This window comes from Rhopalosiphum padi, chromosome 1 (genome assembly GCF_020882245.1).
Source record: "Rhopalosiphum padi isolate XX-2018 chromosome 1, ASM2088224v1, whole genome shotgun sequence".
NCBI classification, from domain to species: domain Eukaryota; kingdom Metazoa; phylum Arthropoda; class Insecta; order Hemiptera; family Aphididae; genus Rhopalosiphum; species Rhopalosiphum padi.
This window is the reverse complement of record NC_083597.1, coordinates 29,717,882-29,738,879: the sequence shown is the minus strand read 5'-3', so window position 1 is coordinate 29,738,879 and position 20,998 is coordinate 29,717,882. Positions and strand designations below refer to the sequence as shown.

The following is a 20,998-nucleotide window of genomic DNA, read 5'->3' as shown; positions in this document are numbered from 1 at the left end:
CTAGTTGTCTAGTATTTTTTCTCGACTCAATTTCAGAGTTGTAGAATAATCTTATTTATAATATTTATCCATTACACGATATTAGGGTAACGTTAAAATGGTATTAGATCCACAGAATAGATAGTTGTTAATTAAGTGAACAACTTTTAATTAAAAAAAAAAATCTTATCTTTTTTGATTTATTTTTAATTTCTTGTAATTTTAGACTTAATATCAATAATCAATTATAACTAACGAACTATAATAACTCAATAATTTAAAAATATAGCAGTATTTTGATTAATACGTAAGAATGTTATTTTATATAATTACTAATATTTTAAATATTATACCTATAAAACGAAAATAAAATAAGCGCCTAAATAAAATTTGCCAAGTGCACCAGAAGGAATAATTACGGTCCTGTATCCATCATCTTAGATATTGAATAAAAATGAAACATATTTTTATATTATTATTATTAAAAGATAAGGCTTCTGCCTTTAAATCCAAATAACCCTAATTATTATAAAGAATCGAATGTAAAATTTTTAAATGATTATAATTTAGTGTACAACATATTTTGTTTAAATCAAAACAGTTAATTATAAGTAATTATGTCAGAAAAGGGCTACAGTATCGTATAAATTAATATAATCGAACTTCTAGCAAGATCGTATAGCGAAATTATTATTTTATTTTATAATTCGTGGAATTTAATGTTGTTATTATAATTGTTCTATATAATATCAATGCTGCTACTATGTAATTAATAAAATCATTAAAAATAAAAAATAAAAAATACAATACCGAAATCTATACTCTATAACCTAAGCTATTATTAAAATAAAGTAATGTCAATATATCATTATACTAAGTATTTGGTCTTTAAAACAGTGTTATATTAATTGTTATTATATAGTGGATAGGTCAACCGTCAACTTAATACATTTATATTGATATTAAATTTAAATATTTAATTATAATTATATCGGCATAGACTTAAAATTAAAATTTTAGTTATTCAGTTTTTAACTATATTTAGTCATATAATTTACCACTATTGTTTGTAATTTTGTTTCTGAATGTTTTACTATCATTTGAGCTTTAGTCACCCATATACCGGGAAGTTCAATTTAAATAAATTCGGTTCTCTTTTCATTGTAAAATAGTAATTTGTTTTATATTTTTATGACCACTTTAACACGGTAATCCACAGAAACATGTAGTGTAGCAAATTATTTTTCAATTACAAACGTCATAACTTCAAAATATATTTTACATTTTTACTTATACTACAATAAGTATTTGTACTGATTATCGGCAAGTGGTACCTATTTACATTATACAATACTATACACAACCAAACACCAGTACTGTATACTGGTCTGTCATGTCTGCATGTCACAATGCGATAAGAATAAAATTAAGAACTTGTTCTAGTTGTACTGTTATCGTATATCTACTATTACAATTACAAAGATTTAATATGACGATCTAGTGTAATTTTACAGTCTATTGATATTGATTTAATCACGGTTGTCACATTATACAACTCATTGGAAACATATTTAGAAGACATTAGAAACAAATTTGACTTTTTCTTAGAACAAGCAAAATTAATGTCTTCAGAAGAATGTTTTTCTTGTGAAATTTCAAGAAAGAAAACGAGAAGAAGGTTTTTTGATGAAAATGAAATTGACGAAGGATTATTGGAAAGTTGTCGGAAAATGAAATGTGAAGTATTCCTAGTTATAATTGATCGATTAATTATAAATTTACGTGAACGAAAACTAACTTACACTGAACTTCATAAAAATTTTGGTTTTATATTAGTGACGGAATCAATAGACACACATAATGTACGTGACAGTGCTTAAAATCTATTAAAATTATATTCAGAAAATCTAGATTGTTCGTTTATAGTAGAAGCAGTGCAATTTAAATCAATTCTTAGTTTTTTTTCAACACAGGAAAAATCAACATTCATTAAGCTTTTAAAATGTCTCATTGATTCTCCACTATTTTCATCATTCCCTAACGTTGAAATAGCTAGACATTTTTTGTATGGCTTCAACAAATTCAAGTGGAAAACGATCATTTTCCGTGTTGAAACGAATAAAAAGTTATCTAAGATCCACTTTAATTGATGAAAAACTGTCATCGCTTTCAATATTAAACATAGAAGATGATCTTTTAAAACAGACTGATTGATCAGAGATTATCCGCCAGTTTATGACCATGAAATCAAGGATAAAATTAATATAAAAGAAAAGTAGTAAAAAAAGTAATGATATTATATTTTGTCACATTTGGAAATTTTTTTAAAATAATATGTGAGAGGTATATAATTAATAATTATAAAATTTAAATAAAAGGAAGAATGTGCTATTTAAAATATGTATATATAATATAGATATGAGTAATTTGTAAATTTATTGCTCCTGCATAGTACACTTTTATCCTACCCGTTAATACGCTACTGACTGTAATTAATAGTGTGGTGAATATAATTTTAAATTGTAATTTTCTTAAGGGCGGCATATTTTAATTTGCCCCGGAGCGGCAACATAGCTGAACGCGGCACTGGCACTACAGGTAAAAAAAAGACGAAGATTGTTTGCGTTAACTATCAGATTCTATAGTCAATAATATGGATTTTATATACTTTCAGTTACATCTATTGTTTATATATGTAAATGGGTATTAGATATAAAAATATATTTTACGTACGTAAATAAAAATTGAAAAACCAATGCTTTAAATTTTTATCAAATTTCTATTTTATCATTTTCTGTTTACAATGAAATATTTCGACTCTTTGTGAGCTATTTATTGACATGAGAAATTGTAGATGTTTTAGATTATTTTTTCTATAAATGTCAATAAAAATATACTGTATACTGCTCTGATGTACATTAGGTAATAGGTTTTGAGTAGATCACTATTATAGGAAGTATATTTTGTCATATATTTTTTTATATATACAAGGTAATTTTTTAAGCATGCTTAAATTATGTATATATTCAAATTCTGATTTTTACATAGTTTCAAATTGTTAAAAAACAACGTTTTTATTAAAAAATTATACTTTTAAATATTTTTTATCCTTATTTTTTTTTAAGTTTTTTACTTTTTTGAATGACAACATAGTTTTAATTTCATATTCCAGAGCAGAATATTTTTCTGAGTATTTTAATACATACAAATCGAAATTAGGGCGAGTAGTTATTATTAGATGCGCGAGGTGGAATAGTACGGTGTTACCCCGCAAAATGTTTGTCCACTACTCCGCTTGTCTAAACTTTAAATACGTATAACTCATAAATTATGTATTATGTTTTTCAACCGTGGCCATACATATTTGTATATGAAGCAATTAAATGGAAAACGCTAAGTAATGATCAATTGAAAAGCATCAAACTATTGTAACCCTTACTCAAACTGATCGCACTAATAAAACTAGTTATCTTACTTTAAATTTTTTTTCAATGTTATCGTTATAATATACCGACATTTAAGATATTATTTAAATATTTTTAAGTGCCGCTTATTCTATTTATTTTATTAAATTGGCTGTTTTCGTATCAACTACAACAATGCCGAGCTTTTTTCTTTGCGGACGTTCATGGTAGTTGGTGTTCAAAAAATAAAAACATAAGCTTTCATCGGTAATTAACATTTATAAACATCTTTTTAGGTACTAACACATTTTTAAATAATTTAAGTTTTGTAATTTTTTTGTTAAGACTACCAACAAATGAATCTTGTAAGCATCAGTGAATACAACTTTTTGTAGATTGTCATGCTGATCTTATTAAAGTTAAGCCTTCTACTGTAGCTTTGAACATTTTGACCAAAACTGCTTTAAAAAATATGTTAGAGTTAAGTTGTTAAGAGGACGTTATACCCGCATGTGTTGTCTCTGTCTTACTAATGTAGATCATACCAAATTTGCGATCAGCAAAACAGATTTTTTGATGTTAGCTTTAATATTAGAGTCAATTTACCTATTATCAAACTTAAAGGTAATAATACGTATTATCTAGAGCATCTCATAGGCTTTTATTAACATTTTAATTTTTAACCGAATGAGGAGCATTTTAAAGTTTTAATATTTTACATTACTATAGCTCACTTAAAAATTAAGATATCAATAAAGCCCATGAGATGCCCTAGATAATATTATTACCTTTAAGTTTGATAATAGGTAAATTTGCTCTAATATTAAATCTAACATCACAAAATCTGTTCTGCTGAACGCAAATTTGCTATGATCTACATTAGTAATAAGAAAGAGATAACACATGCATAACGTCCTCTTAAAAGAAAATGGTATACCTTCTATCATTGTCAATCGCTTAAAATATGTAAGTGAACTCAATAATACCATTTATCAAAATTATTTTTATTAAATATAATATATTATAATGATATCTGATTACATTATAAGTGATAAAACAAGATTCTATATTACATAATTATTATATGTATAATATGATTATTTTTTTTTTTACTTTTTAGGCTAAAATTTCTGATCCTGAGATAAAAGTATCTATTTCCAATACATCAGCATCTACTTGTGTAAGTTTAAAATACTCTTTTCTTAAAATATTTTATATTTTATAAATGGTATTATAATAATTTATTGTTCTATATAATACCAATGCTGCTACTATGTAATTAATAAAATCATTAAAAATACAAAATAAAAAATACAATACCGACATCTATACTTTAACCTAACCTATTATTATAATAAAATAATGTCAATATTATTAATTATTATACTAAGTATTCTAAGTATTTGGTCTTTTAAACAATGTTATTTAATTATTATTAAATAGTGGATAGGTCAACATAATACATTTATATTGATATTAAATTTACATATTTAATTATAATTACATCGGTTAAAACTTAAAATTTAATGATAGTTAACTAATTTAAAATTGTATTTATTCAGTTTATAATTATATTTAGTCATATAATTTACCACTATTGTTTGTAATTTTGTTTCTGAATGTTTTACTATCATTTGAGCTTTAGTCACCCATATACCGGGAAGTTCAATTCAAATAAATTCGGTTCTCTTTTCATTGTAAAATGGTAATTTGTTTTATATTTCTATGACCACTTTAACACGGTAATCCACAGAAACATGTAGTGTAGCAAATTATTTTTCGATTACAAACGTCATAACTTCAAATTTTTACTTATACTACAATAAGTATTTTGTACTGATTAACAGTACTCGGTAAGTGGTAACTATCTATTACATTATACAATACTATACACAAGTACCTATACAAGTAAAAAAAAGGTGAAAATTGTTTGTGTTAATTGTCAGATTCTATTATCAATAATATGGATTTTATATACTTTCAGTTACATATATTGTTTATATATGTAAATAGGTATTAGATATAAAAATATATTTTTACGTACGTAACTAAAATTTTTATAAAATTTGTTACTTACACTATACGCAGTATACCTATAATACAGTAGATTCTCGCTATGTCGAATCTCAAGGGGAACAGGAAAAAAATTCAAGGTATCGAATTTATTAAAATTCGTAAAAACTGATTTTTATAATAGCGTATAATAATATTGAACGAAATAAAATTATTTGTAATATTCTAAAAATTATTTTATATTTATTTTATCGAAAAAATAAGTTCATATTTTGGAATAATTAGAAATAAAACACGTATTATTTATTCGGAATATATTATGTTTAGATAATAATAACAGCCAAAAATAATACACATACACTGCTGATAAATTAACTATTTAAAACTACATCGCAGTGTAGGCCATCTTATGATCTCGTGGGAGCCATCGGTGGGTCGCCATCGGTTTTCGTCAAACTGTACTGATTTTTAGTCCTTAGATAAAAAGCCAACACGCAAACAACAAACAGGCACGTGGACAAGGAGACGATCCCTCGCCACCTTTCCGACCGGCTTGTGGATGGTTTTACGGTGGGGTAGCGATCTATTGGGCACGGTGTACAACAACCGATCACCTATCGTGACTAAGATGTTGCGTGATGCGGTGGCAGCTGGAGCGATAGTCACGTTCGGATGGCATATGATATGCTGTCGTGAGAACATCACATTTTCGCAACACGCCACGACTACGCAGTCCAGCGCCGACTCGCAACCCGTCGCCGATGAATTCGGGAGCCTTATCAGAATGACGTCGGACTGGAAGTGATTCAAGTAACGACCGTTGAAGACTACTGAACCTGTACTTTTTATTACATCAAAATCCACCAGAACCGGATCGATGAGTACCTTAAAACCGTGCGACGGCCCTTCCACGAAGAACGACTGATTCCCGATTAAATTCATCACATTCAGCCCGAAATTCAAAAACCACTGTTTAACAGACAAGTCCCTGTCCGGCCAGACGCGGCTGTCCACTCTCGGCGACCGACAAACCATGTACGTGTCGTTAAACGGTATATCACAATAACTGGACGCGAACTGCTTAGCACCGTTGGGCAGCACGACGAAGAGTCGGGCGGTGGAAACAACACATGGTTTGACGAAATGAACACCACGCACCAGAACGGCGATGTCACCCGATTCTAAGGATCTAAGTCGTTGGTTCGTGTCCAGTACGGGATTGGGCGAGCCGCAAGTAGGACGGGCGTCATACTGGAATCTCTGCGATGATTCGATCGTTAATCTACCCAAGTATGACGAGTATTTGACTAGGATCGGACCGGGGGTCGGTGGTTCTCCTTTGACGTTTACCCATGGTGACGTGGTGCAAGTGATCGTCTCGGGCCCTGATGTCCTGGGGTTCATGCACACCATTCCTGCCACCATCACCACCATCTGTATCGATTGGCTCTCCACAAATATTCTGTGGTTTGTAACTATGATCGTTACCTCCGTTCCACCAGTATGCGGTCCAAACAACGGATTGACCGCCGTCACGTTTACTTCAGGACAGTCGTTCGTCACGTAGGCTTCTTCAATCTGCTGGTTTACTATTAATGATTTTTTAGAAATTATATCTTCGGTGTTGTTCTTCAGGTACAAATGCTTTTGACCCCCACACACGTTGTCGTTCGAACACCATTTCAAGTAGTTTGAATACCCGTTGTAATTCCATGCACAAGTCGCACAGAATTTTTCCTTCTCGTCGTCGGTACATTTATGATGTCTAATATCAAACGTAACATAATGATCAGCTACGTTGTTGAATCGTAGAGCGACGTTATTGAACTTAATAAAAAGAAATTCAGTATTCGACAGAGAAGTATTATCTGCCATGCTTATGGAGACTTCTGTGCCTAATGTAAATATAATAGTATTATTTATTATCCCCCTATTATAACGATTTTCAAAGTTTAATGTTCTTTGTAAATAAATGTTACTGGTTCGAAGGTAATCCACGAAACCTACTAGATCGTTTGATACCTTAACAATGTATTTCAGATCAATAAAACAAGAAAAAAAAGTAAAATAATAATTATATTGTTTATCAACTGAAAACTGTGGACATTCCCCTAAAGTAGAGGCTGTTAAACTTGAAAAATTTTTAAAAATCTTTTTTGTACACTTCTGTTTTTTTAGAGACCATTGACACTGATCTTTGATTGTACATTTAGTGCATGTTAGTGCATTTGAACAACTGGTATTACTTGACTCCGTTTCCAATGTGCTTATACTATATGTTTCAAACATCAAAATCTAATGGAAAAAAACCATTTATTAAATTTTTATTTGCATTTTAACTACCTACGTAATTATAATACTGTTTATTTTTTTTATATTAATACAATTTACTATTTTAGGATGCTGATATTATAATCAAAAATTGCGAACAACTGTACTTATATTTTGTTTATATCTAATGAACGAAATAAAATTCTATTTTTTATTATTATATTTATTACGGACATTGGACATATATATAGATATTAGATATTTTATTTATAGAATTTTAACATTTTCATAGATTATTCATTAATTTTTATTATATTATATGTCAATTTCAGTTTCAATTCATTCAGTTAAACATTTTTTTTTAAACTATTTACTTCTAAAATATATTGAGAATAAAATAACTCGTTGAATATAATAAAATACTGACTTTTTTCCACGCTCATTTTAAATTGTAAAATATTTTGTTCTACTCTTTTAAGTACTATTGAACAAATATTTTGATATACACTTAAATAAAATTAAAATATTTTCTTTATTTTCGAAATCATAATTATCAATTTATATTTGTATTTACCATTGTAAAAACCAGTATAAGTAGTCTGTTCAAAGAATAGCAATTCACATTATTTTTATTTTTCTTAAGCTTTCTGCAATAATCCATGGTGCTACCCAAATTATGAATGTTCCAAGATATTATCCATCTATAAACAATTATTTAATTATAGATTCTCTTAAGATTTTTACTTCAAAATATTCAGATAAATATTATAATTATTATAAATAAAAAATAACTTTATATTTATCATTATAAATAGAACTAATAAATGTATTTATGATATCGGTTTTGTGTAACATTTGAGAGTTTCTTCAATTATACAAATACAATTAGATATAGATAATGTACTTTTAATTAAAAGGATGTATCGGTGTATCACCCACTATATTTTTTAAAATTATAAAATGTTTGTAAAAATTATTCAACTAAAATATTTAGGCATTTTACTATGGTTAAATTAAACTTGACAAAAATAACTGAAGAACTAATGTCTTGGAATCAATTTCTATAATAATTATACAAAATACGAATATACGATCTTATTCTTATTCTACATCAGTCCAAATAATAAAATCGTAATCAATAATAATAAGTAATAATAAAATAATATGGTCTGTTTACTTGTAATTATAATGATATAATTGAATACAATGTTAATTCTACATTCAATAGGTACCAAATCTAATAGAATTTTATGGTTATTGCGTGGTAATTTTCCCAAGGGAAATGCGCCAAATAGATTCATTTAAAATTATAGAAATCTGAAGATGTACATTTTAATAATTAACAGTGAGTATACTTTGTTACGTATGTTTATTTTATTTCATTGGTATCGAGATAGAATGGTTATTACTTGGCAATTGTAGACAATAATTAACAACATATTAATATTATAAATCAATTTGTTACCAAAATAGTGATAGATGATCGACATTCCCAAGTCACAAAAAATGTTCGTAGTATAAATAAATATTGCTAAATAACTTGTATTTATTTTTATTATAAAAATAAATGAAAATAAATATAAAGCTTATATTATATTTGAGAATAGTTCAATTTAACCACAAACTAACATAATCAACGTTTGACATAAAAATGTTACTTTTATTAAATTATTTATCAAACTCCATTCCGTGTTAAATAGATCGTAGATAATACAATCAAAGGAATGTTTGAATACAATCGTCAATGTTATTATACAACTAGCTAAAATTCCATTCCTATTACTGTTTACAAAAATATGTGTAAAAATTGCAATTTAAGAATAATATATTATGAACATACAAACAAATTTCTTAGAGTCCAAGTACCTATGTATAATCAAAATCATATAACCGTACAGATTTTAAACACTAACATTATATTGTAACTAATGTAACTATACAATATACAATAAAATATAAATATAATATTATTATACTATTTATTACAAATCCAGTGGAAAATATAAAGTTGATCATTTTGATTAATGATATGGGTTAATGGGTTATAGCCTATAGGTATGTATTATAATATTGTAATATATAATATCAACCATGAATCATGATATACATATGCCTATTTTGGGTTTAATTTGTATTATGATATATAATTATATAAGTTATAAACGCGCTATTTATCGTGGGCGTTAGGTACACTTGAAAATGCATAAAAAATTAAAAAATGTACTTATATACTTCCCATACAGAATTTTTATGGTTGTATTCCAATATTGAAAAAAGTAAATCCATGTAAATGATCAAAAAAAAAAATATACCTATATATACATAAAGGTTTTGTGAAAGAATTTTCAAATTATTTGCATAGTTAGGCGTGTTAATAGATGTGTGTATTATTCATTCAAATTTTTTAAAAAATTAATAAAAATAGGACTAATAAGAGACAACATGTTTATATCATTTGAAAATTCAACATCCCTCACAATGTTAATAACTTTCCTACCTTAAAAGTTGAGAATTCGATTGTTTTTCCAATCAATGTCTTATATGGTAGACCCACTGGAGGCCTGGACCCCCCCCCAGGGGCGTATTTAGGTAAGGGCTTTGGGTCCCGTTGCCCAGAACGGCAAATTTTTTTTTCGTACTTTACATACTGAGTTCTGACGTCAATCATTAATATTTTTCACAACAAATGTGTGCCATAGAGGCATAGAATACTATACCTAATATTTATATAACATGGTATTCTATGGTATTAATAGTTTCACCATTGCGCGGCGTAGAAGTTTTTTAGTTTTTTTTTACTAGGGAGAGGCGGGAAAATATGTGTTGCCCTTATCTTAAAATTCCTAAATACGCCACTGTTCCCCCCCCCAGACACTGATATATACTTTTATAATTAAATAAAATATAATATAATACATTTGTTTTTATAAAAATAATACATTTGAAATACATATTATTTTTTAGGACACCTCCCCCCCCAATGAAAGATTTTGAAAATCCGCTACTGATAATATAGGTAATATGATGATTACAATATCCTAAATATTAGGTAATTTCCACCATCATTTATATAATACTTTTAAAAAAAACGGTTGTAAAAAAAATAATATTAGATATTATAATTAAATATTAATTTATTATTAAGAGGACTTGATACCCGCATGTGCTGTCTTCGTCGTATTGCGAACGAAAGGCCGGGGCTATGCACGGCCTAAAACATAGCAAATTTGCTTTAGAATCAATTTTATACTGTTAGTTATAATTTTAGATTAAATTTATATATTATCAAACCTAAAGGTAATAATATTTTCTAGGGCATTACATAGGCTTTTATTGATATTTTAATTTTGTAAAGTATTAAAAATTTTAAATGCTCATAACTCACTTTAAAATTAAAATATCAATTAAAGTCTATATGATGTTCTAAATAATATTCTTACCTTTAATCTTCATAATAAAGTCAATAAAGTCAATTGACTTATATTAAAGCTAGCAGCATAAAATGAATTATGATGAATGCAAATTAGCTATATTGTATGTAAGATGCAGATGTGGCATGTGGGTACAACCATGATATAGAAACACGGGTATGACATTCTCTTGTTATCGACACTATATAGTTTTATACTGACTACTTACCTATTTCAAAATGTAAATCTATAAAGAATAATTATTTATTGTGTCATAGAATAGTCTATAATATTATACCTAATTACTATTAAGATTTTGACTATACATTGTTATCATTGACTATTTAAAATATTTACCCATATGGCCATATACATGTTTTGAAAAACTCGTTTAATTTAATGTATCAGATATCTAGTATCGTGATACTGATTTTCAAGTATCTTGTTCATCCCTGTCTGTTTGTTTACAAAATTATTTGTTGTTTTAATGAATTCTCGTAAAAATTGAAATTTTAGTACACTTGCACGAAATCAAATGTCGCTTTACACCAATTTTTTTTTCGAATTCTTATAAGGGATAAAATATATTTGAATACCTAATAAATACAAAAAATACTGTTTTTTGGAAAAGAAAATAGTTTTATAATAATTTTACAAAATACTTGATTGAATCATTTATATACATAACATACTAAGATTATCATACATATATTTTTATTTTAAGGCATCGAACACACAAATTATTTAATTAAAATAAATAAAATCAGAAATTGTCTATTGTTGTTTACATAGACTAAAAATTAAAACTTCTACTGTGATTACATAATGCATACATTATAAATTATAATAATATGTACATAACATTTTAGTTAAGTTATTTAAAACATATAAATAATAAATAATTTATCACTTTTTGCTCATAAATCTTTAGTATTACAATTTAATTAAATTAATTAAACTAGTAACTTTTTATGGTAAGTAACTATAAAAAACTTCAGTGTTGATCTTTTTAAGGTCCAAGGTCAGACAAATACAAAAATTCTTCCTTTAAACAAATTAATATAAGTTTATAGTATAATATCAGTATGACTGTGATTTGGTCTTATATCTGTATCACCCGAAGATGAGGAGGATCCTGAATATGAACGACTTCTGTTGGTGCTACGGATTTCAGACCTTAAATCATTTAATTTTCTTTTTTTATTTTTATTTTTTTTCGGTTTTCTTTTCTTTTTGTTATTATTATCTTTAGATTTTGTACGAGTAGCTTGAGAACTTCGAGTAGCAGTAATTAGTTCTTCATCATCTGATGAAGAATCTAGAGAGGGCCTTCTTCTTCTTGCATGAGATGGATAAATCACTCGAGGCATACCGTGTACAGAACTGTGAGGACGTATAAAACTTGAAGAATCACTTATAGTTGGCGAGAGTAATCTTCGTCTCCTTAAATTATACCTATTCAATTGTAAAAATAATACAATTATACATCTTTATCTGTCAATATATAAACAATAATTTGCTTGCCTATTATTTGGTCGATCTAATGAATGTCGAATTCCAGTAGATGTAGATGGTTGGTCTATTGAAGTAGGATTACGTGCTTCGATAGAACGGAAGGAGTGACTTAGAATTTCAACATCAGAGTCATCGCCGCTAGAGCTAACAACGATAACTTCCAATATCGGCAATTGAGCTTCTTCATTATCTGAATCCAATACAATTGTTTCACCAATAACTCGCCGAGATGGATCTGATGCTGGAATTGGTAATGCGATTGGTGGAGGTTCCATCATTGTTATAAAATTTGGCGCCTAAAATTATACATACATTTATTTTATAGTAATACAATGACTTATAATTTTCAATAAATTATTCTTTTACAATTATTCTAACTGGATATGGTGGACTCAGTGCAGGTGAAGTATATCTAGTTCGAAAGGAATATTGAACGTGACGATCATAGCCAATTATGTCATATGGACTATTAGCAAAATTATATAGTTCATGGCAAAAATGTGATGTTTGCCGAAACAGAAAAGGCCTTAAGATGTTAATCATATGCAACTCTCTTATTTCATAAGCTGAAAGTGATCGCATGATTAAATTTGTCACAGAAACATCAGCACTCTCCAAAAGAGGAACAGGCAGACCCTCTATTCTTGCAGTTTCTCTTATGGCAACAAGATCTCTAAGGATGAATGCATGTAACCTATATGTTTGAGCTGGGTTATTTCTGAAAAAAAAAATTTTTTATTAACAAATTATAAAAAAAAAATTTGTAGAGAGGGGTAAAGTGAAAAAAATACTTCATAATAAGGACATAGACCAAGTGACTGATAAATTTTTGTCCAGTATTTCAGATCTTCATTGCATAACATAAAAACTTGTTAGGTAATGAGATACAGTGGATTGGCATCTTATTCTAACAGTTTACTTAGAAATTATAGAGTACAGTAGCGTCACGGAATTTGAAGGGAATTGGGGAGGGTTGTTCAGATTACCAATGACTTAGTACAATTTTTTTTTTATTAATATGTGTATAAAACTATTTAAGTACAATAAATATAATAATTGATTACATTTTTTCTTATGCTTTTATACTAAATTTAAAATGCAGCCTGTAGATATTATTTTCCAGTATATCACACATAGAACTAGTTTCTAAAAATATTTAAAAAAAATAAATAAATATTTATATGTATGAAAAACCAATAACATTCAATTTTAAATTAAGATTATAAAAAGTAAATTATAGTTCAACTAGAAAAATTAGGCTACTGGCAGTGAAATTTTATGGAATCAGGAATATTATATCTATGAATAGTCAATAATTTTTTAACACTAAATATATAAAAAAAAATTTTAAATATTAATTGTATACACATATATTGTATATATTATTATCTATGTCTGTTTTATTAATATTACTAGGGCCCGGATTTTAATGCAAAGTGCATATTTTTTTGGTTGATCTTACACAATGCCTTCGTCTTCTAAGTACATAATTCGTTTCATGTAATGAGGGTTTCAAAGCTACAAATTGTGTTTTGACATTTTTTCATTTTTAGCATTATTGGGTCATTTTATTGGTTTTTAATGCATATTTGTTCAATACATGATAAATAGAAGATCTTTGAAGTTTGAATATAGTATTAATATTAAACAATATATTATTGTTCAATGCAATGCTCAAAATTTAGTAAGTACAATAGGCTCTTAGAATATTAATTTTACATACATTTTAATCTATATTTTGGTATGTTTAGAATGAATAATATTTCCCTAAAACGGCCAAAACGTAAGCGTGTCAGCATCAAGTCATCATTTCAAATTTTCAGTGTTTTTTTTTTTTTTAATAAAATAATAAATAATGCTTATAGCTTATTTATAAATTACAAATTGAATAAAAAAATATATGGCATTTTAAGGTCATTTTTACATTTTTATGGTAAAATGCATTTTTTAAAGGCATTTTTGGCTATTTCTTAGAGCATATTTGTATGGTTTTAAGTGCATATAAATCCGGGCCCTAATTATTACTATTATATTCAATATTAATATTGATAAATGAAATTTGTTTATTCAGAAATCTGTGAAAATTGCGATTTAAATATGCTTCGAGGCAATAAACATGACAAAATATCACCACAAATAGCATAGTACGATTCCAATTGTATTTGCCTATAAGTATCCATAATTGACGAAATAGTTAGTAGATAAGTTAAATACATTTTTGAAAATAATTTCATAGTATCTACACAATATTTCATTTTTTCAAAAAACAGTCATATTTTTCACAAAGAACTAGTCTATCGGGCTACTGTTAAATCTATAAAATACCATAAAATCAAACAGTGATAAAACCCTTTGCCAAATGACGCCACTATAGTACAATATTTAATTTTTTATGAATTATTTTTTTTAACATATTTTATCTATAATAACTGAAGAATATGAAAAAATAATAATAGAACATGTAAAATAACAATAAAAATAGACAATTATGGTTTATTGTTTTTTACCGATAAAAAGCAGAGCTGCAATCTCTAAAACGACCACTTAAATCAGGTAATGGTTCAGCCCACGCATTTTCAACATACACTCGTATTCTCGTTGCTTGACCTGAAAGTTAAAAGAAATATTGAATTGTATAAACCAAGACAATTTATAATATCAAAAGGATGCTTTACTCATGTGTTGTCATCGTCTTACAAATTTACAATATGACAAATTTTACGTTTACAATAATCCATTTTACTCAGTTATTTTTAAAATTGAGTAAATTGAGTTCTAAAGATAACATTATATTACTTAGGGAATCTTGCAGTCTTTTATTGATATCTTAAATTATAAAGCAAGTTTTATTTTTATTTTTTTTAATTGTAAGTATATTTTAAAATGATTAAAACTTGTTTTAAAATTACAATATTAATAAAACCCTTCAAGATACTCTAAATCTTTAAATTTTATAATAAATCAACTCACTCTAATTTTAAAAATGACAAAATAAAATGGATTATTGTGAACATAAATTTGCTTTATTCAATATTTGTAAGATAAAAATGACTCATACGGGCGTGGTATCCTCTTAAATAAATTATAATAAATACCCATGATAGGTCTTTGTAAGGTAGGACGTGAATAATCTTGATTCGCATCAAAAAGTCGACCATTGTCATTATGATTATAGTCTGGGTCATATAAATGATTAATGTTATTTATCATTCTCTCATTTCTACGGACAATATCCATGAACAAATTCATTCTGAACATTCTAGACAAAACAATTAGTTAGAGGATATACTGAGATACTTTTAAAAATATCCAATACAATATTTAATTATAAAGATATTATTATGGGAACCCTTTGCATTTGGACAACTAAGCAAACACATTATAAGAAATTTACCATAACCACAACTATTTTCTTATAAGGGTAAAAATATTGTCCCCTATTTATTTGCCCCATTTATATTAATATGCTAATTATCATGATAATAAACAAAATATATGCTTTTATACTCTATTCAGATTAAGAGTATGCCATTTTGTGCATGCATAAATAATGAGCGAGTGGTGGAGGCACGTGGGTGTGTGAGATATATCTACAAATTTGACATTATTTACGTTTGCCGTATATTATAGTCTTATTCTGAATAGAGAATAATATACAGTGGAACCTCGATAACTCAAACCTCTATAAGTCGAATTTTTGATAACTCAAATTTTATTTTTGCCCCCAATCAATTCAAATTATTGAGGTTCCACTATATATACTTTTATAATAAATACATTGCAATAATTTTAAACAAACATAAAAAATATAAATTATCAGTATTTTATATTCCAAATTTAATATTAAATATTAATGAAAATATGTTTAAGTCTTTACCTAATAATTAATAAGTACAAGTACCTCACCTGTTTACATCATCTGTCATTTCACTATATGGCCGTATAAATATTCTTGGTCTAAAAAAACTAACATTGTAAAACAAATATAATATATAAATTCGTTAAATGTTATAAAATAATGTGTTTCTTACGATGGTGCTCTGGGCGGCAAAGGAACATTATATGTTTCATGGACACCCTGATCATCAAATGAATGATAAATAGTGTTGAAAGATTTCTTACATAATGGACAAGTTGGTTCAGACTAAACCATAAACATATAAAAATAAGACCATAGTTATTAGGACATATAGTATAAAACTATTCAGCAAGTTTCTAATCAAAATTAAGGTATTCTTGTTGTATGCGGTCTACCGCACACTTGTCGTCTACTATACATGTTTCTATACGTCATGTCAGTGGCGTAACTAAAAAATTTGGGCTTCCCCGCAAAAATAAAAAATGGGTCCATAAATATTGTTATACCAAATATAACCCTATAACCAAAGGCCCCAAATTACTATGGGCTCCCATGCATCATATGAGGTCTATAACATAATTTTTATACGTAATTAAATTATGGTAGAATTATATTATATTTAATTTAATGACACAATATGTATTTTATTATATGTAAATTAGGTACAATATAACTTTACGTCTCTTAAAAAACATTTAAATATATCATCATTGCTGTTTCTTAGACGCCACCATTGTTCCGCTAAATACGAGGGTAGCAATGATGGTGATGTACCATTCATTTTTTTTACGATTCTAAGTTTTAAACCTTCCCATAAACTTTCTATGCGCTGTATGTGTGTACCATTGATAGGATTGACAAAGAATTGGGAATGGTTTACGGTTTTATGTATGTACTTTTTAGTTTCTAATGTCTTATATGCAAGCCATTCATCTGAGTGTATTTTATAGCAGCAGATATTTTATTATTGATATAGAAATTACATCGTTAAGATAAAGCTTAATCGTTGAAAATGATCTTTAGTAGATAAAAAATGGTGGTAGACCATGTATGAAATGTATAGAAACATGTATGGGTAGATGACAAGTGTGCGGTAGACCGCATACGACAAGAATACCAAAATTAATTTTCATATTATCTGCATTAAGTAAATTAATAATTAATAAATAAGATTTCTTTCTATTGTATTTAATAAAGACTACAGCCAACAAACATTTTTCTGAAATTTAATTTAAATTTAATCTTCTTACCCTTTCAATTATTATTAACCACTTTAATGTATTTTTAATTACTGATAAAACATTCAATTTTATTTAAATGATAAATTTCCTAGCAAAAAAAGTTACTTAAATTTCATTTTTAAATTGAGATGAATAATAGTATGTTTTCCAACACATACTGTACAATATAGTCAGTTTCTATTTAAGATATGTTTGAGACAATATTATAATAAACATACATTTAACAATTAATCATTATTAAGGATATACTACACTTACAATTGACCATCGTTTTAAACATTCAAAACAGAATAAATGCCAACAGGAATTTGAATAACATTTATTGGTTAAATCATCAAGACAAATTGAACATTGTGTATCAGGTGTTGAAGGGCGCCCCGTATTTGGCGGTCCGGGCTCAGTATTTGGCGGTCCATTACTCAACAGTGCCATCGATTCTTCATCTGATGACAACTCCACAATGTCTTCAGATTTTATGAGTAGTGACATATTGAATCATAAATTTCAATACTAAAATTAAAAAAATAAATATAAGGTAGTTTAATTAGTCAGTACTAAATAACATTAGGTACATAAAATAAATATTAAGTACACACATTTTTAATACATATAGTATATTATGCATTAATAATTATATATATTAAATTAACATAATTAATAATTAGCAAAGTATTCAGATTGTTACATCCGGGTTATCATCACACCCAAAAATCAGATTTTAGGTACGAGGACTAATTTAGAATTTTTAAGTTATATATAAACTTTATCGGTCTTTGGACTGTCTAGCATAATATTAAATACAGAACCGTTTATTAAGTTAAAAATACTCAGGGCCATACTCATCTTTACCAGACTTCTAGCAAACTAAATCTTCCAGGTCCCCTTATTTTTTAGTTGATTTTCAAAACAAAAATCTGTGAAAACTAATAATTAGACGGTTTTAACATCAAATATTTCTACTACAGTACTGTTTTAATGTTTAATTTTGAATTTATGAATTTCTACCAATAAATTAATAAATTATTTTTAGTTGTAACCTTCGAACAGGGTCAAACAGATAATAGTTATTTTTGAGAAATATACATGACTTTGGAGCCAATAAGATTAAAATAGAATATAAGTATTATTATTAAATCATACATAGCATATGCTGTAAAAAATCAATTTCATTACAATAATACATAGATACAAGCCCATTACTTAAGCCGAAGCCTATCAGGATTTTTAAATCTCTTTTGTAGCTCTAGGCCCTCTACGTTTAGAGCTGGGCCCAGGACAAATTACCCAATAATATATCCATGGTGTAGAATAAATTCTAATGTCACAGTAATCGCGATAACTTTGATAAACACCGCATAGAAATTAATTAAAGACCCAATAACCGAGAGTACTTACAGATTTAAAAAACATAATATGTTTTACTTGTAATTTACATTAATATAATGAGAAAAATTTAACAATTATATTTTTGAAACTATATTTAGGTATATTTAAAAATAAATAAATAAATTAGTATTTAATACAAGATAAATGACAACAGTTTGACAATTTAGGTTATAAACATTCAAAATGTATCTTATTAAATGTCATAACAGCTATAAATATTTATTTATATCCATCATAATAATATTTAATTTATCTTATATTCTTACTAACAAATATTATGAGCTTTAGGGTGCCTAATGCTAAGTCATTTATTGACTATTTTATAAGATCAGAAAATGATTTAGAATGAAGTGATAATTTTGTTATTAAGAAGACGCCATACCCACATGTGTTGTCTCTGTCTTACTTACGTACATCATAACAAATTTTCGTTCAGCAGAATACATTTTGTGATGTAAGCTTTAAAATTAAAGTAAATTTAGCTATAATCAAATTTAAAGGTAAGAATATTATCTGGACAATGACATATGATTTTATTGATATTATTATTTTAAAGTGAGTTACAAACATTTTAAAGTTGCAATATTTTACATAGCTGTAACTCACTTTAAAATAATAATATCATTAAAAGCATATGTCATTGTCTAGATAATATTTTTACCTTTAAATTTGATAATAGGTAAATTTAATCCAATATTAAAGCTAACATCACAAAATGTATTCTGCTGAACGAAATTTTGTTATGACGTATGTTAGTAAGAAAGACAGAGGCAACACATGCGGGTATGGTGATCTCTTAAGTTTCTTTAAGATAACACATGAGAGTAAAACATTATCTTAATAATAAGTATCATCTAATGCTTACTTTTATATATAATAAATAAAATTCATAAATCTTAACATATACCTAATGACATAATTATTCAATTTGGTATGCTATGGTTAAAAACAATAACAAAACCAACATATACCAAATTGCAGAAGTATAATACAAAATACTAATTCATCAAATATAATATATATTATTGTATAATAAGACACTAATCTGAAATAAAAACTTAAATACATCTTTTTTTGCATATTCTATAAGCCTATACTAAACTACTCAATAGTAACAATCAGCGTAAGATCGGCGAGGTATTGGCGTACCAAGTTTTAGAATTTCTAACATTTAATTACAGCTACAGCTACTGTACAGTCAAAATAATTCAAATCAATTATATTTTCTACTAATGATTGTACTAATTTATCACAAAAAAAAAAAAAATACGACTAAATACTCAAAACCGGTCCATATTTTTGTCATACTAATCCGGCCCTGGTAACAATAACCAGTAACCTAGAACTTATGAGTCTCTAGGAAGATATTATAATATTTAAACTAATATAATATGATTTTGCTTACCATTATATTATAATTAGTTGATATTCCACAAATATAATCAGTACCTATACAATAAATTATTGTATTTTCGTTTGTTTTGTAACACTAAAATCTGCTAGGAACGTAATACATATAAACCAAATTAACACTAAATAGCCAGTATTTAGTTGTAAAACGTAAGTAACTGCGGACCGTTGAGAAATAATACAAAGTGTTGCCAAAAGTGCGTGAATTACGTTCGGTACGCAGATGATCATTTAAACATTGCGACGGTTGAGATCACAGAAAAATTAAACATAAAGATGTATAGTAAAAACAAAAATAAAATCATTCGTTTATTGCTAAAATTAAAAATTCGATCGTTTGTGAGTTATAAAATACGAATAAAATACGATCACTATCAAATATCAATAGTTAAGCATTCATTACGTTTCCCACAAGAGAGGAACAAACAATAATACATTATACATTAACATCATAAGATTCGCTTATGGAAAGAACTCGCTATGGACGTGTGTGTACTGTGTAGCCGTGTA

General features: G+C 27.1%; 2 protein-coding genes across 5 annotated transcripts; both read right to left on the bottom strand.

The window, feature by feature from the left end:
- Positions 1-5,677: 5,677 nt before the first annotated feature.
- Positions 5,678-9,324, bottom strand: LOC132932212 (uncharacterized). Its single transcript, XM_060998482.1, has 3 exons — positions 9,133-9,324; positions 8,242-8,368; positions 5,678-7,691 (listed from the first exon to the last, which is right to left on the bottom strand). The coding sequence occupies exons 2-3, from the start codon at positions 8,326-8,328 to the stop codon at positions 5,865-5,867; spliced, it is 1,914 nt and encodes a 637-aa protein (XP_060854465.1). The 5' UTR covers positions 8,329-8,368; positions 9,133-9,324; the 3' UTR covers positions 5,678-5,864.
- A 2,415-nt stretch (positions 9,325-11,739) lies between these two features.
- On the bottom strand, positions 11,740-20,969 carry LOC132932316 (E3 ubiquitin-protein ligase Topors). 4 transcript variants are annotated; one of them, XM_060998631.1, is made up of 9 exons: positions 20,484-20,969; positions 17,951-18,202; positions 16,624-16,736; positions 16,499-16,558; positions 15,688-15,851; positions 15,100-15,199; positions 12,959-13,310; positions 12,602-12,888; positions 11,740-12,532 (listed from the first exon to the last, which is right to left on the bottom strand). In XM_060998631.1, exons 2-9 carry the CDS (start codon positions 18,179-18,181, stop codon positions 12,145-12,147), a joined length of 1,695 nt encoding a protein of 564 aa, XP_060854614.1. In that variant the 5' UTR covers positions 18,182-18,202; positions 20,484-20,969; the 3' UTR covers positions 11,740-12,144. The 4 variants fall into 4 exon arrangements, with proteins under 4 accessions (XP_060854614.1, XP_060854616.1, XP_060854615.1 ...); XM_060998633.1 differs by having other exon boundaries at positions 15,688-15,842; XM_060998632.1 differs by having other exon boundaries at positions 16,499-16,549; positions 20,484-20,968.
- Between the last annotated feature and the right edge of the window lie 29 nt (positions 20,970-20,998).

Bases quoted from the DNA above. Each gene is read 5' to 3' on its own strand.
- LOC132932212 (XM_060998482.1), bottom strand. From the start codon at position 8,328: ATGGATTATTGCAGAAAGCTTAAGAAAAATAAAAATAATGTGAATTGC. The intron at 7,692-8,241 runs GTAAATACAAAT...TTTTTCCATTAG, and splicing joins TTATACTGGTTTTTACAATG to ATTTTGATGTTTGAAACATA.
- LOC132932316 (XM_060998631.1), bottom strand. From the start codon at position 18,181: ATGTCACTACTCATAAAATCTGAAGACATTGTGGAGTTGTCATCAGAT. The intron at 15,852-16,498 runs GTGAGGTACTTG...TGTTTTGTCTAG, and splicing joins ATGACAGATGATGTAAACAG to AATGTTCAGAATGAATTTGT. The intron at 13,311-15,099 runs GTAAAAAACAAT...TTTTTTTTTCAG, and splicing joins TGCAGCTCTGCTTTTTATCG to AAATAACCCAGCTCAAACAT.